General features: G+C 36.0%; 1 protein-coding gene across 3 annotated transcripts in view; it reads right to left on the minus strand.

Moving 5' to 3' along the window:
• Nucleotides 1-1,446: 1,446 nt before the first annotated feature.
• Nucleotides 1,447-16,092, minus strand: part of GFM1 (G elongation factor mitochondrial 1) — a 46,738-nt gene continuing 32,092 nt past the window's right edge. For 2 of the 3 annotated variants that reach the window (XM_033203121.1, XM_033203130.1), the window contains exons 14-18: nt 12,793-12,955; nt 9,961-10,105; nt 4,016-4,176; nt 2,818-2,871; nt 1,875-2,680 (exon numbers count right to left, since the gene is read on the minus strand). In XM_033203121.1, coding sequence (XP_033059012.1) covers nt 2,549-2,680; nt 2,818-2,871; nt 4,016-4,176; nt 9,961-10,105; nt 12,793-12,955 — 655 coding nt within the window. In that variant the 3' untranslated portion in view covers nt 1,875-2,548. Of the gene's footprint in view, nt 2,681-2,817; nt 2,872-4,015; nt 4,177-9,960; nt 10,106-12,792; nt 12,956-16,092 lie in introns of all 3 variants that reach the window. The other variant, XM_033203110.1, reaches the window with a different exon arrangement.

The raw sequence follows: 16,092 nt of genomic DNA on the forward strand, positions 1-16,092 counted from the left end.
TTATTAAACAAAAAAAACAAACTCTAATATCACACAAAGGAATACAATATGACACTTCTGAATGTCACAAATTTTTCATTTCATGTCTTGGGCTTAAGTGCAGTGCAGGCAATATTTCAGTGGTCTTTAACTTTGTCTGCATATTAGAATCACCCAAAAAATGTTTTATCTTGATCCAGTCAAATAATTTAAATATCTGGGTGTAGGCCTAGGTATTTATTTTGAAGGCTCCCCCAGTGATTTTTCAAGTGCAATGAGGGTTGGGAATCAGTACAGTACTACCTAGTGCTGCTACTATTCTCCAACACAAGTATGTAATATTCGAATTAGCCAACAATTATCCTTCTTGATAGTAATATAAACAACCCTCACTTACGAATATTCTCATTAATTTTTTTCCATGCTACAGACTTTGGTTGGTATGTGATCTTTGCCAACTATAACTAATGAGTTAGAAAGAGATGTAGGTTCTGGTCCTGATCTGTCCGTTTATGAACCTATTCTAATTACTCCCACCAGCTAGGCCTGAGTCATTACCTATGAAATGCTGGTGTTGGGTTAAATATCTAAGACCTTTTCTAACACTGTAACATTATAACCAGGATGTTTTACAAATTAAAAATAAGTAAAATTTTTACTTACTATTCAAATTTATCCAGTTTAGTTCCAGTAGTTCTGACTATTCTCAATAGCCATAGGAATCACGCTAAATTCCATGAAGGTACACAGAATGTATTTCCTCATTAGGAACAATATTCAAAGTTATTGTGAATGGCACAAGATGCCGATGAAATGCCAAAGCAATCACACTTTTTCAGACCTGATGCTACTGTAGCAAAAGACACTCATGGGGGAAATGCACTTAGTGAATAATTGTAATTAAAGTATCAATTTAAAAACTTAGGTTTTGTGGTCTCATTAAAGTTATTTACCTTATCTGTGCTTCCTCTATTACCAAATGGACATAATAGTACTTACTCCTAGGGTTGTGTGAATGAAATTGTACAATGCATTTAAAGTATTTAGCAGCCAGCCATGGTGGTTCACCCCCATAATCCCAGCACTTTCGGAGGCTGGGGCAGGCAGAGAGCTTGAGCCCAGGAGTTTGAGACCAGCCTGGGCAATATGGCAAAACCCCATCTCTTCAAACAATGCAAAAATTAGCAGGGAGTGGTGGCATACACCTGTAGTCTCAGCTACTTGGGCAGCTGAGATGGGATAATTGCTTGAACCCAGGAATCAGAAGTTGCAGTGAGCAGAGATAGTCCCTCTGCATTCCAGCCTGGGGGACAGAGCGAGACCCCGCACAAAAAAATAAAAATTAAAAAAAAAAAAAGTATTTAGCAAATGCCTTGAAAACATGTGCTCAATACTTTTTAAAAATCTTTTTTCCCTAGAAACCTGCAAGTATAAAGCCACATCTATAAGTCAAGAAAAGCAAAGGAATTTAAAATCAATTATTTTATTTCTATCATCAGGTAATGGAAAGGACTAGGATCCATCTACACCATCAGATGATTTTTGGATGAAGCAATTCTGAACCGGGTAATAGAACTGCTTGGGAAAGCCCAGCTTTTTCTGGAAACAAAAGATTACCATTTGTTCCTTCGCAATCTCAGTGAATACAATATATGATAAATTCCAAGGAATTCAAATTTAACTAGTATTCATTAGGTTGATGAAACCAACTATAAATTACATTTGATTTAGGTGTACAAAAACATTAAGATGAGCACAAACAAGAATAGTATATGCAAAGGTCTACTTTTCACTTCACAATAGACCACAAGGAATACTTATACTCCTAAAACAGAGGCAGTTACAAATTTGCAGAAACCACAAACTGAAATAATCAGACATACATAAAACAGAGAGAAATTTGGCTAATATTTTAATATCCCAATGAAGAACCTGAAAAACGCTATGAAGATCATATGGAACCCACTCGTCAACAGAAAAGCCTGCCCATTAATGACACTCCAAGAAGTATCATGGTGTATGCGATTCACTTTCAAGTCTTCAGCAAACTAAAAATACAGAGGTATGAGACTTAAACAGATAATAATGAAAGCAAATATGACAAAACAAATCATTATATGATAAACAACCTGTTAACAAAGGAGGGTAGATGGAAAGTATGTAGTTGTTCTTTGCATTTTTTCAGCTTTTCTCTGTGTTGTAAACTCCTATGATACAAAATTTGAAAAGGAAATGAACATACATTCTAAGCTTAAAAGTATAACCGAAATTAGTCTCTTCTCCCCTTAAATAAATATTAAACATATTTCAGTAATAACTATATTTTATTTGAGGATTTTCAATAAACTATAAAACCAATCAATAGAATTGAGATAGACATACAATTACCTTTGAATATAACAGAAGCTTCTGAATATGAATAAGAAGGGCTTCTTTTGAAGAAAGAAGAGCCCGCTTCCTGGGCTCAGAATTTCTTGTTTCAGCAGCCTGAATTTATTCCACTGGAATCCATCAAAGTATCAAGACCACACAAATTCAGTTAAAGTCAGTCAACTCACAGTAAGCAAAATTAGTTCTTGGCTTTTCCTTTTTTAACAGGAAGTTGACCTGTAGCTTCCAAATACTTATTAATGATGTCTTCTTGTGTGGATGGTAAACATGGCTGATACCTGCAGTACTCCATTGTGTATTCTCCCTTTCCCTAAGGATTTTAAAAAGAGAGAATTTTTTTTTTTTTAAACTATCAAGTAAAGTTATGCAAGGTCAAGATTTTATAACATGATCATTGTGTAGGGTGGTCTTTTGAAGGGTGCTACAGTAAAGTTTAAACTTGCCTACCTCTGTGCATGACCGAAGTTCAGTGGAATAACCAAACATATCATTTAGAGGGACCTGAAAACAAACACAGTAGATATTTTAGCATTTGAGAAAATATTCGAGAAAAATACAGATGCACTTTAGCCATTTAATTCCTTTAGATTAAGATTTCTGCTCACTACACTTAGTTAAAAATAATCAAAAGCCAAAGAGAAACATTTTTGTTTTATTCCAAGTGGAAATCCTATTTGAAAATTATTTCATTTGACAGTTGCAACCAGAAACCAAATCTTTCCATTTCATGGCGTGAACACCATTGACAGCCTTCCCTCCTCATCCCCACTCCACTCTGTAGCCCCAGCTCAAGCACTCAGAACTGTTTCTTCTGAGAAAATGTGAATATAACTTTCCTTTGGACACCTTAATGATATGCTGAGAATAGTGTTTTCCAGGAGGCCTTATGAAATGTAATAAACACTTTCTCCCTTGAGATTTAAGTCAAGAAAGGTATAGGCAAGGGAATTAAAAGGGATAAATTAAAGATAACTATGCAAATAAAGCTAAAATTAGATAATATACATCTTATATTTCCTTTTCTTTTTAATTTGTCCGTCTGTGCTTATCCAAGAGAGATATATACATCTAAGAAATACATCTTAGATATATACATAATATACATCTAAGAAAATGACACACTTACAAAAGGTCAAGATAAAATAAATCTTTTTTTTTTTTTTTTTTTTTTTTGAGACGGAGTCTTGCTCTGCCGCCCAGGCTGGAGTGCAGTGGCCAGCTCTCAGCTCACTGCAAGCTCCGCCTCCCGGGTTCACGCCATTCTCCTGTCTCAGCCTCCCGAGTAGCTGGGACTACAGGCGCCCGCCTCGTCGCCCGGCTAGTTTTTTTTTTTTGTATTTTTTAGTAGAGACGGGGTTTCACCATATTAGCCAGGATGGTCTCGATCTCCTGACCTTGTGATCCGCCCGTCTCGGCCTCCCAAAGTGCTGGGATTACAGGCTTGAGCCACCGCGCCTGGCCAAAATAAATCTTATATTTAACTTCTGCACTTAAGAGTTGCTCTAATAGCATGTTACAGAAAATGCCACATGTATAAAGCCACAAATTCAGCAAGGAAATGCGTCCATTTGCAAAAACAAAAGCTAATCTGGATTTCCTTCTATGGTTAATAAAAGCAGGACTGTCAATGACCAAGAGTACTTACATCTGCATACAGTGTAAAATAGTCCTCAACTCCGTCTTGCCCAGTGATTACCCCATGGCGTCGGTTAATTCCTGCAATTACTTGTCCCTGAAATTCATTTGGAGCTACAATTTCCACAGCCATAATAGGTTCGAGAATACATAATGTTGCATTTGCCACGGCTGGGTTAAAAAAAAAAAAGTTCATTAGTCTTCATACAAACTACAACTGTCCAGATATAAAAAAGGGAGAAAGATGACACTTTCCCAAAGGTACAAACACAAATAGCAAGCTTAAAATATTTGACCTAGACTCATGTTTCCTGTAGTAATAACAGTCACTCTTCTAAATAGAAATTCCAACATTTAATTTTAATATTGTTATTTCCATTGTCATATTATTATCCTTAAAACTCATTAAATAGCAGAGAATAATACAAAAAGGTCTTAAAACAACATCTGATCAAGTCCTTTACCATCTAAATTATCCAACTCAGTTAGGTATTCTCTCTGAAAATCGTCAGGGGTAAAGATAATGACTGTTACAAATTTGACCAAGGTAAACTTTTTTTTTTTTTTTTTTTTTTTGAGTCTTGCTTTGTCACCCAAGCTAGAGTGCAATGAGGCAATCTCGGCTCACTGCAACCTCCGTCTCCCAGGTTCAAGCAATTCTCCTGCCTCAGCCTCTAAGTAGCTGGGATTATAGGCGTCTGCTACCACTAATTTTTGTATTTTTAGTAGAGACAGGCTTTCGTCATGTTGGTCAGGCTGGATAAACCCATTCTTTCTTGCAGTCCCTGGCAGACATTTTTTTTTTTTTTTTTTTTTTTTTTTTGAGACGGAGTCTCGCTCTGTCGCCCAGGCTGGAGTGCAGTGGCTGGATCTCAGCTCACTGCAAGCTCCGCCTCCCGGGTTGACGCCATTCTCCTGCCTCAGCCTCCCGAGTAGCTGGGACTACAGGCGCCTGCCACCTCGCCCGGCTAGTTTTTTGTATTTTTTTTTTAGTAGAGACGGGGTTTCACCGTGTTCGCCAGGATGGTCTCGATCTCCTGACCTTGTGATCCGCCCGTCTCGGCCTCCCAAAGTGCTGGGATTACAGGCTTGAGCCACCGCGCCCGGCCCAGACAGTTATTTTTAATTATAAGAAAATAACTTTTGTCACAGGGCAGGAGGGGACGTGGAGGGTACCCTTCCTATACTCAGAAGCAAGAATCAAGCCACGCCTATGATGTCTTTCCTTTTCTAGTCTGAACAATTTCAACACCTGATTGAGAATGAGAAGACCAAGTTTCTAGTTTTTGCTCTACCTCAAAGAAGTTATATGCCTTTTGGAAAAACATAGTTCGTCCAGGTCTCAAATTTTTTCATCTACAAAATAAGGATTCTGGACTAGATTTGACCATTTAAACACTAAAACTCAGTGCATTTGTATTTCTTTTTATCCCGTTTAATATATAACCAAAACACTTCTTTCTGTTAAAGTGCTAATGTTTAAATGTAACAATATGGAGAGAATATAATAAAACTTCAAACATTTATACTTAATTTGGAAGTTGTGATAGTGACAAATACTTCAGTCTCAGGTTTGTTAAATTATCTCCAAATAAAGGCTTTCAGCAAAACACAGAAATGATGACAAGGGTAATATTTTGTTTAAATATAATCACAGGTTTTCCAGAAGTATCAATTTGATTATAATAAACCAAAACTAAAAATCTTTCTTATATATTCACTTAGTGCTTCTTCTAGAGACAGTACAGCTTAACTGCAATAATTATGACAACAAGAATATAATTAGAAATATTTTTAAATTTAAATCATATATCCTAGCTCACATCTACCCTCAAATAATTAGTTCTAATGAGTGAATTTTGTTCTGAAAGAGAAATAACTGAACTCAAAGAGGTACTGCAGACTCCTATGCTTCACTGGCTAAGCCCTGCAGAAACCTACATGGACATCTAAATCAGACTAACAATTTTAGAGTGTAGAAACAGTTCTGTTCCTTGCATAACTTCTTTACAACAGCAGAGCGTCCTTGGCTCTAAAGAAATGTAATTAATATGAAAAAAAGCGCCCAGAAGGAGAGATGTGAGCAGACATATCTAGATTTAGTTACACATTATCTAATGTTCTCAACAGGATAAGTAATGTAAAACATCTAGATTGTGAAAGGGTAAAGGGAAGGAAAGAGGCAAGTATATGGTGTCCATCACTCAATTATTGAGGACAGTCTTTCTGGTTCTATTTCACATCCCCTTATCCTGCTCCCTTCCTTTTAACTCTCTAAATCTACTCCCTGATTTAGTTCCAAAATGAATCTTATCTTTACACGTCTTCCTCTAATCCTATACCATGAGATAAGATTCCAAAGCCAACTCGCCAGCAATTTTTCAATAGCCACATTGCATCCAAGTCCTAAAAGAAATTTTTCCTCCAGCAGATCTGTAGTCAAGTCAATTTCACCTTTCAGTTTTAGGTTACATCACTGATCAGTCTCATGAACAATATTTAAAATTAGGTTCAAATGAATTCTAGTGTTCATTTTTAAAATCAAGAATACGGGAGAATGTGAACTATTGTTCTTCCAATTTTGATAAGATATAACATATAATAATAGTATACTGATATAATAACTATAATATCTTATAGTTATAAGCTATTCTTATATTAAGCTCATTTACCAACATTTTCACTGTAAAACTCTAATATGGCATTCAACAGAGGTGTATGTAAAAAAAAAGTTGATTTTCTTGCTGAGTGTGGCAAGAACTTCCTTTCACCTGACTTTTATATTTTTGTCTTTTTTTTTTATCAGGATAGAAAAAGCTAATTTTTATTTTTACTTCAAATCTAATGTTTTTTTAAAAAGTTTCAATTTTTAATTGACAAATAATAATTATATAGGCCAAGCGCAGTGGTGGCTTACGCCTGGCAGGTGGATCACTTGAGGTCAGGAGTTCAAGACCAGCCTGGCCAACAGGGTGAGACCCGGTCTCTACTAAAACTACAAAAATTAGCTGGGTGTGGTGGCATGTACCTGTAATCTCAGCTACTTGGGAGGCTGAGGCAGGAGAATCACTTGAACCCAGGAGGCGGAGGTTGCAGTGAGCTGAGATCACCACAACTGCACTCCAGTCTGGGCGACAGACAATAATAATAATATACAAAAATAATAAGAATAATTGTATATATTTGGGGGATACAGTGTGATGTTTTCAAGATTTTTGTCTTTCAATCACGGAGAAATAAAAATCAGATGAAGAAACAGTAAGGTAACTTATTTCTCATGCTAGCATCCTGCTTGTTTGTATAGTAAATCTTGTAAAAAATAAAACTACTCAGCCAGCCATGGTGGCTCACACTATAATCCCAACACTTTGGGAAGCTGAGGCAAGAGGATCACTTGAGCCCAGGAGTTTATGAGACCAGCCTGGGCAACAAAGTAATAACCCATCTCTACATAAAATAACAATTAAAAAAATTAGCCAGGCATGGTGGCATGCCCCTGTACTCCCAGCTACTCAAGAGGCTGAGATGGAGAATCACTTGAGCCCAGGAGTTCGAGGTTGCAGTAAGTCAAGATTGTGATACTGCACTCCAGCGTGGGTGACAGAGCAAGACGCTGTCTCAAAAATAGAAAAGTAATCCCAGAAACTTGGAAGGCCAAGGTGGGCAGATTACTTGAGGTCAGGAGTTCAAGACCACCGTGGCCAACATGGCGAAACCCTGTCTCTACTAAAAATACAAAAATTAGCTGGGCGTGGTGGCGCATGCCTATAATCTCAGCTACCTGGGAGGCTGAGGCATAAGAATTGCTTGAAACTGTGAGGTGGAGGTTGCAGTGAGTAAAGATCACACCACTGCACTCCAGCTCCAGCCTGGGTAACAGAGTGAGACTCTGTCTCAAAAAAAAAAAAAAAACCTCAATTCAATTATAATCTAGTGTCTTCCCCCTGTACATCTAAGAGGCAATCATACTTAATATATATACTATACCTAAATAACAAAAAACTAAATGGTACATATTCAACTGTTTAGTTAATATTCATATACATTTTTCCCACAGGAAATATATATATATATAAATATATTAGCTCCAAATGAATCTTACCCTTACACATGCCTTCCTCTAACCCTAGACCATGAGACAAACAAAGCTCCAAACCTAACTCACCCTGCCATTTTTGGATGGTGCATTGCATCCAAGTCCTAAAAGTAATATTATATATATACATATTTTATATTTCTTATATATAAAGTGGCCATATACATTTTTTTCCACAGGATATATTATATATATTATCTGTATTTTTTATATATCTTTTCCCACAGTATATTATACATATTATATATTTATATATACTTTATATAGTTTACATATATTTTATACTTTATGTTATATATTATACACTTTATATATAGTATATATGCATGTACTTTGTATTTTATATAAACACATCTACAAATATATATACATATATGATATATAACATATATATCCTGTAGGAAAACATATATGGCCACTTTATTTATATATGTATATATATGGCCACATACACCTGTATTTACTTATATTTAAATGTAGGATCAGTTAAAAAGGATGAGGCTCCTTGTTGATTGATAACCATATCAATTATCTGACTTTATGTAACCTCTATTTCCAGGAAAGCTACCAACCAGTAAAGAACCACCATAGAACAATCAGTACTAATTTGTTTTAACTGTACTTTTAAAAAGTATATAAAGTGATTATAACTAATTTGTCAGTTTAAGGCATACTAAAGTGGTAAACACACAGAGGTAAAAACACAAGTATTTTAATGTGAGTCATACCTAATAAAGTCTCATTTTGTCATTTTATTTACCTGTTTCTTATTTACACAATCTTCAGACTGTGACAAGATCTCTACATCATAAATTTCAACTGCATTTTTAATAGAGAGCTGATATAAAGGAAACCTCTCTTTCATAACTGAGAAACTGAAACATAAATGAGGAATCAGCAACTCTCCCCAACCACTGCCCCCCACACCTGATCACAGATGCAAAGTGTGACCAAAAATACCACAAAGTTCAAATTCATACAGAATCAATAAATCCTGATCTACAGAATGTTTAGGAAATACTATGATTAAAGTTTCTACTGTCCACTTTAATCCTCTTTGATAAAAGATATTTTGGAAATATTTTGTGAATCATAATTCTACTGTGTAAAGACACTTGTGGACATTACTAATGTATTTTCACATAAAGGACATGGAAAAGATGACAAAGAGAATGGAATTTTCTGGCTTCAGGAAATGGCTTTGAAGTTCCTTTCTTGAATAATCCTGATGTGAAACTGTTATGTTGTCACTAGCTTTTTTTCTCTTAAAAGCAAAGAATCAGATATGTTTGCAACTGCATAAGGTTCTAGTTCATCAGCATTTAAATACAAATATTATTCTGTGAGAAATGTTGACAATTTTAGCAGTTTTGCAAGAAATCTGCATTGTGAATAAGGTTTACCAAATTCTTTCAAAATACTTTGCCATCCTCAAAATGCCTAAAAGCATACGATGTCATAATGAAGAAATTACTTACAAATTTATGGATTTCTTGACATTTGAATAAGTCACTAGAAATAACAAGACTGTGGTAAAGACATCTTTTAAAAATTTCTTAGAATTCTGAACATTTCAGTCTTCTCTATTAAAAACAGAACTTATAAATTATCTATGAATTCAAATACCTGAAAGAAAACCCCAGAGAATGTAAGAGAATACGGCAGTCTTTTAGTTTTGCAAGAAAGAGAATGTAATAATCTACCTTGATCTCAATTCCATAAAGATTCGCCCACTACCTACAATATTCCCTGTGGTGCCTAGGGCTCTGGGTGAAGAAGACTAAAAATAGTGTTGCCTTCTGAGGCTATGATGATCTATCAGGAAAACAGATACGCTAAGGTACCCGGGCACAGCATACCTTGTTTAAGAGCACCTTCTCCTGCTCGGATGAAAGAGATTTCATTAGAATCAACCATGTGATGTGCTCCATCTTGCAGGACAAACCGGAGCCCAGAGAGCTTGTGACCAGAAAGAGGGCCCTTCTCGCAGGCATCTAAAAACCCCTGTTAATGAATGAACACAACTTCTGGAGAGAGTGGATTTTACTTGCAGATACATTATCAAGAACCCCAAAATATTTGTGTTCAGAAGTGTACGTTTTTATGTGTGCTGTATTTCACCCCTCAAAGGAGAATTTTTTAAAAATGTTTAACAACTTTACTATTGTTTTTTAACTTTTAAGTTCAGGGGTACATGTACAGGTTTGTAACACAGGTAAACTTGTGTCATGGGGTTTGTTGTATAGATTATTTCATCTCTCAGGTATTAAGCCTGGTACTCATTAGTTATTTTTTCCTGATCCTCTCCTTCTCACCCTTCACCCTCTAATAGGCCCCAGTGTGTGTTGTTCCCCTCTATGTATCCATGTGTTCTCTTCATTTAGCTCTCATTTATAAGCAAGAACATGTGGTATTTGGTTTTTTATTCCTGAGTTAGTTTGCTAAAGATAATGGCCTCTAGCTCCATCCACGCCCCTCCCTGCAAAGGACATGATATTGTTCTTTTTTATGGCTGCATAGTATTGGTGTGTATGTACCACATTGTCTTTATCCAGCCTATCATTGATGAGCATTTAGGCTGATTCCATGTCTTTGCTATTGTAAATAGTACAACTTTATATTTAAGTTTACTACTGTGGCATTTAGATGAACAATTCCTTGGAAAAGCATATTAGTTAAGGGCATAAGCTGGTTTGAAAGTAAGACTTAAAGTGCTAACAGTCACTTTCTCATAACCTCATCTGCAGGAATTACTCAACTCAATTACTCATAACACATCATAGAGACAGCGTGATCTTAATTTTACAATGAGGAAACAGTGGAAAGGCAAAACTAAGAAACTCCCTAAAAGAAAACCCCCACCAAAATTGGTGTTTATTCACTAGCTGTGTCTTGAGCCCCATACTGCATACCTCTAACTGCTTTGCCTCATTGGTAGATCACTACATTACAGCTCTGGTGTTACAAAATGTCAGTAAGAACTAGAATTAAAGAGTAATTCACGATTTTTTCAAATCTAATTCTTTTAAAAAGAATAGCTTTGTTGAAGTATAACTGATATACAATAAACTACACATATTTAAAGAGCACCATTTGATGAGCTTACAATTTTTATTAATTCAGTCACTTAACTAATACTTGTAGAGCTCCTACCACTTGTTAGTTTTTCTTGGCAACACAGTAACATGGCTGCACAGATAGCACAAAATATTTCTTGACATTTCAAAACTGTAAGTTATATTTGCTGTAAAATATCTAAGTTCTCCTTCATCTACATTCATCTTAGTGGATGTAAGAATTTAAAGTGTGTGAATGACAAAATACTGTCTTGAAATAGAATACATTAATCACACACAAAAAAAAATGCTCCACCACTGAAATCAAAACTATAACCTGATAATAAGATCTTCTAAGTTAAAAGGTTAAAAACAAAAACTGGTCAGACACAGCGGCTCACGCCTGTAATCCCAGCACTTTGGGAGGCCAAGGCGGGCAGATCATGAGGTCAGGAGATCGAGACCATCTTGGCTAACACGGTGAAACCCCGTCTCTACTAAAAAAAATACAAAAGATTAGCCGGGCGTGGTGGCACGTGCCTATAGTCCCAGCTACTAGGGAGGCTGAGGCAGGAGAATGGCGTGAACCAGGGAGGTGGAGCTTGCAGTGAGCCGATATTGCGTCACTGCACTCCAGTCTGGGTGACAGAGCGAGACTCGGTCTCAAAAAAAAAAAAAAAAACACAGTCTATGTGAATTAATTAAGGGTTTACAACAGTTTTTTTTTTTTTTTTCTTTTTTCTTTTTTCCATTTTGGAGACAGGGTCTTACTGTCGCCCAGGCTAGAGTGCAGTGGTGCACAGCTCACCACAGTCTCTATCTTCTGGGCTCAAGCAATCCTCCCCTCCCACCTCAGGCTCCAGAGCAGCTGGGACTACAGGTGTGTGCCACTACACCAGGCTAATTTTTTTTTCTATTTTCATTTTTCTGTAGAGATGGAGTTTCAGCATGTTGCCCAGGCTGGTCTCAAACTCCTGGGCTCAAGTGTTCTGCCCACCTCAGCATCCCAAAATGTTAGGATTACAGGCATGAACCATCGTGCCCGGCCTACAACAGTCATAAAGCAAATGACCTGGAAAGCGAACAAAACACCCCTCACATGTGCAAAGCACTTCTCCAAGGAAATGTCACATAGTCTTATCTGATCCTCAATTTTGTGAGGGGTGCGGTTAAGTATTTTCTCTCAGTTTACAAATGAAGAAACTGTTCTGAATACTGATTTCCCAAAGCATATTAATCAGTAGTACAAATGAGACAGTAGCACCCAGGTGTTGGGAATCTAAAGAATGATCATTCAGCTACAATAGTACACATAAAACTCTTACAAATCCCTAAGAACTACTACGAATTTTAATTGCTGATTACAAGAGTAGTTTCAATTTATTAAGAAAAATACAACTATGATTCAGAAACATAGTAATTTCCCATCATTGTCATAGCATGGATTTATAGCTCTTTTACTTAATGAACTAGACATTCTAAATCAGATGGAAAGCCTAATTAATAATCAGAGAAACAGGAATGTAACTAAAACAAACCGTGATAGACAACATGATGGAAGATAAAGTATGATTTAATACGTGATGAACTGCTTTTAGTAAGTAAAAATGCAAAAACGCTTTTTAAAAAATTTACCTTTTCTACAGCAGGCACAAACTGCTTTGGAATATTTGATCCGAATGTTTCATCTGAAAACTCCAATTTAGTGTAGTCCTCTGGGTCCAGAGGCTCCAGGACACCTATTACTTTTCCATACTGGCCTGCACCACCTGATTGTTTTTTATGTGTAAACTCAAACCTGAAAGTGATTTAGGAGAAAAAAAAAAAAAAAAAGGAGCATTATGTAATTACAAAATAAAGTAACCCCTATTAATTTAAAAGAACACATTTGATTATTTATTTATTATCATGGTCTTTTAATAAAAGTTTACTGTAGATTTTAAAAAGAACCCTCTCGTTTCTGTTTTCACTTGAAGTGAGGGTGGGATATACCACCCAAGGTAATACACAGATGAATTTCACAAATAAAAAAGTAAAAGTCGAGTAATTAAAAGAAAAAGGTCAGTCTACGGTTCTTGTTTTAATAACCTACATTCCAAAGACCTTGCCCATTTCCCTGGAACACAGTGTTCTTTCTTTAAATCTCTGTAACCAAAGACATCTACTTGAAAATAGGACCTTTGATGGCTAAGTTAATTTATTCAGATAGTTCCTATTTGATTTTATTCCTTGGGCATCACAGACTCAGGCAATACAAGAAAAGGGATTTCCAAGTGAAATAATTAATACCTGAAAATGATCAGTGGCAAAATGATAGAGACTAACATAAGTCAGTCATTCAAAAGACACAAAAACATATTTAAACACAGGTCAGTGTTTACTTCAAACCACTAATGGCAACATTAATATGATAGAATAAGCACTTTACATACATACTAAAGATATGTAAACACAGGCTACTGTTTCACTGAAAAAATCATTTCATGAGTATCTACTGTTTGCAAGGCATTTCTTCCTTTAAATTGAAATCTTCCTCAAGACTACACGATGGAAGAGGCCAGCTGCTTTCAAAATTATTAGCAGGTAAGAAAATGGACATTAATGAGTGTGCATTCCTGCATACAAATCTGACAGTGGTTTGGAAAAAGCAAATATCAATATTTGCCTGTTCTAAGCTGTTAGGAGATGCCAGCTTACAACAGGCAAATTTCCAAAACTGTGGAACGCTCTCACATTCTCAAGTATATACAACGTTTTCTATGAGACATTTTAAATCATGTTTTTGATGTCAACAATATAACATCTATACAAACGTACTCTAGATCTGTGTTGTCTATATGGTAATAACTAACCATGGCTGTTTACATTTAAATTAAAAGATTTCCATCACTGCATCAAGTTCTACTGGGCAGCAATGCTCTAAAGGACCAAATCACAAACAATTAATTCCACACACTTTCAGGAACCATAACTGAATTTATAATCGAGAGAGTGCCAAACAACAGAATACTTCTGTGCCAGGCTTATGTTAAGTACCTTATATGGATTGTCTTACTTGTTCTTTACCACAAACCCATGAAGTAGGTATTATTTTTATCACCATTTTACAGATAAGAAACCTGAGGGACAGAGAGACTAACTTGCCCAATGTGACAGAGCATTAAGTGGCAGAGTCAGGATTTGCTCTAAAACCAAGGATCTTAAACATTCTTCTAGAAGGCTAATACAAAAAAGATATAAACTAACTTACAAGCGCTGGGGTTAGTTTATTCACTTCAAAAGCTAACAGACGGTGCTACAAGAAGATAGATTTTGCAGTAGTTTAGAAAAAGTAAAGGTACAAGAACTAAGACTGCCTGACAGGCAGCTAAACAGAAATGCTGAAGGTGAAAGAAATGTCACATTATGAAAGACAATTTCATTTTGGCAAAACATCATCTGTCACATTAAAATGAATGTTGATTAGAATTGTTGGGTGGGGAGGGGTTGAGGGAAGAGAAATGACCTATTGGGTACAACGAATATTATCTAGTAGATGGTTACACCAAAAGCCCCAGACTTCACCACTACCCAATATATCCATGTAACAAAACTACATCTGTACCCACTCAATCTATTTTTTTATCGAAAAAAAAAAATTATGTCAGGGCCACATTGTTTTCAACAACAACAAAATATATATATATATGTAAGAATTGTGTTGGCTTTGTTGTTTACCTGAAATTTGCAGATTTGTTTTGACTTCAGAATCATAACAAAGTTGCAAGCAATGGGCATTTCTAGTAATTATGTTTTTAAGAGAGCCTAAATTGGTATGTATACTTTTAAATGCCTATTATCTCACAACCAGTGTTACTAGCTTTGATATACAGAGATGGTGACTGCATTCATAAGGCTTCAAAATGGTGACTTGAGGAAGCTCACATATTGTATTTCTCAGTACTAGTGGTAATACACGAGATGTTAACTAGCGTGAAACCTAAAATTTCATTATCAGCAAAAAGCTCTGAGTTATCAGAATGTACTCAGCCACTTTCCTGGACACTATCAGCAGAGGACCTATTCAAAAACCTCACACACACAACGACAACCTAAGGGGCTGGCTCACAGATACATGACTCATCAAAAGGAAAAAAATAAGAGAAAAAAATTCCTCCAACTTCTTAGAAAAGGCCTTAAGAGGAGAACTAACCATTTCATCCTTTAGTTACTTTATAGTTGCTGGCTAATATAACTAGAAAAGATGAGAAATGCTTTATTGCTATTAATTTTTTAAAAAGCTACGTAGTCCAAAGAAACACTGTATTTATAAATTAAAACACTTTATGAGGAAGACAGTATATTACAAATACATTTTTGTTCATTTTCTTTTTCAAAGCATCACAACATACAGGCATATCTTGGAGGCATTGTGGGTTCAGTAACAGACCACTGCAATGAAGCTAATATCACAATAAAGCAAGTCACACAAATTGTGTTCCTAGTGATTACAAAAGCTGTATGTTTATACGATACTATAGTCTATTAAGTATGCAATAGCATTATGTCGAAACAAAAATCCCACCATACATATCTTAATTAAAAAATACTTTATTGCTAAAAAATGTTAACAATCATCTGAAACTTCAGCATCAGAATTAGAAGTAGGCACTGAAGGTCTAGGAGTATAGAGGGTCTTAGCTTGATGCTGATGGCTACTGACTGATCAAGGTGGTGGCTGCTGAAGGTTGAGGTGGCTGTGGCAATTTCTTTTAAAATGTTTTTTAGAGATGAGTCCCTCTATTGCCCTAGTTGCCCAGGGCTGGTCTCAAAGTCCTGGCCTCAAGTGATCTTCCTGCCTCAGCCTCCCAAGTAGCTGGAATTAAAGGTGTGAACCACTTCACCCAGTCACATGACAATTTCTTAAGACAAGACAACAATGAAGTGGGCCCCATT

Source organism: Trachypithecus francoisi, unplaced genomic scaffold (genome assembly GCF_009764315.1).
Source record: "Trachypithecus francoisi isolate TF-2019V2 unplaced genomic scaffold, Tfra_2.0 Lachesis_group0, whole genome shotgun sequence".
NCBI lineage: Eukaryota > Metazoa > Chordata > Mammalia > Primates > Cercopithecidae > Trachypithecus > Trachypithecus francoisi.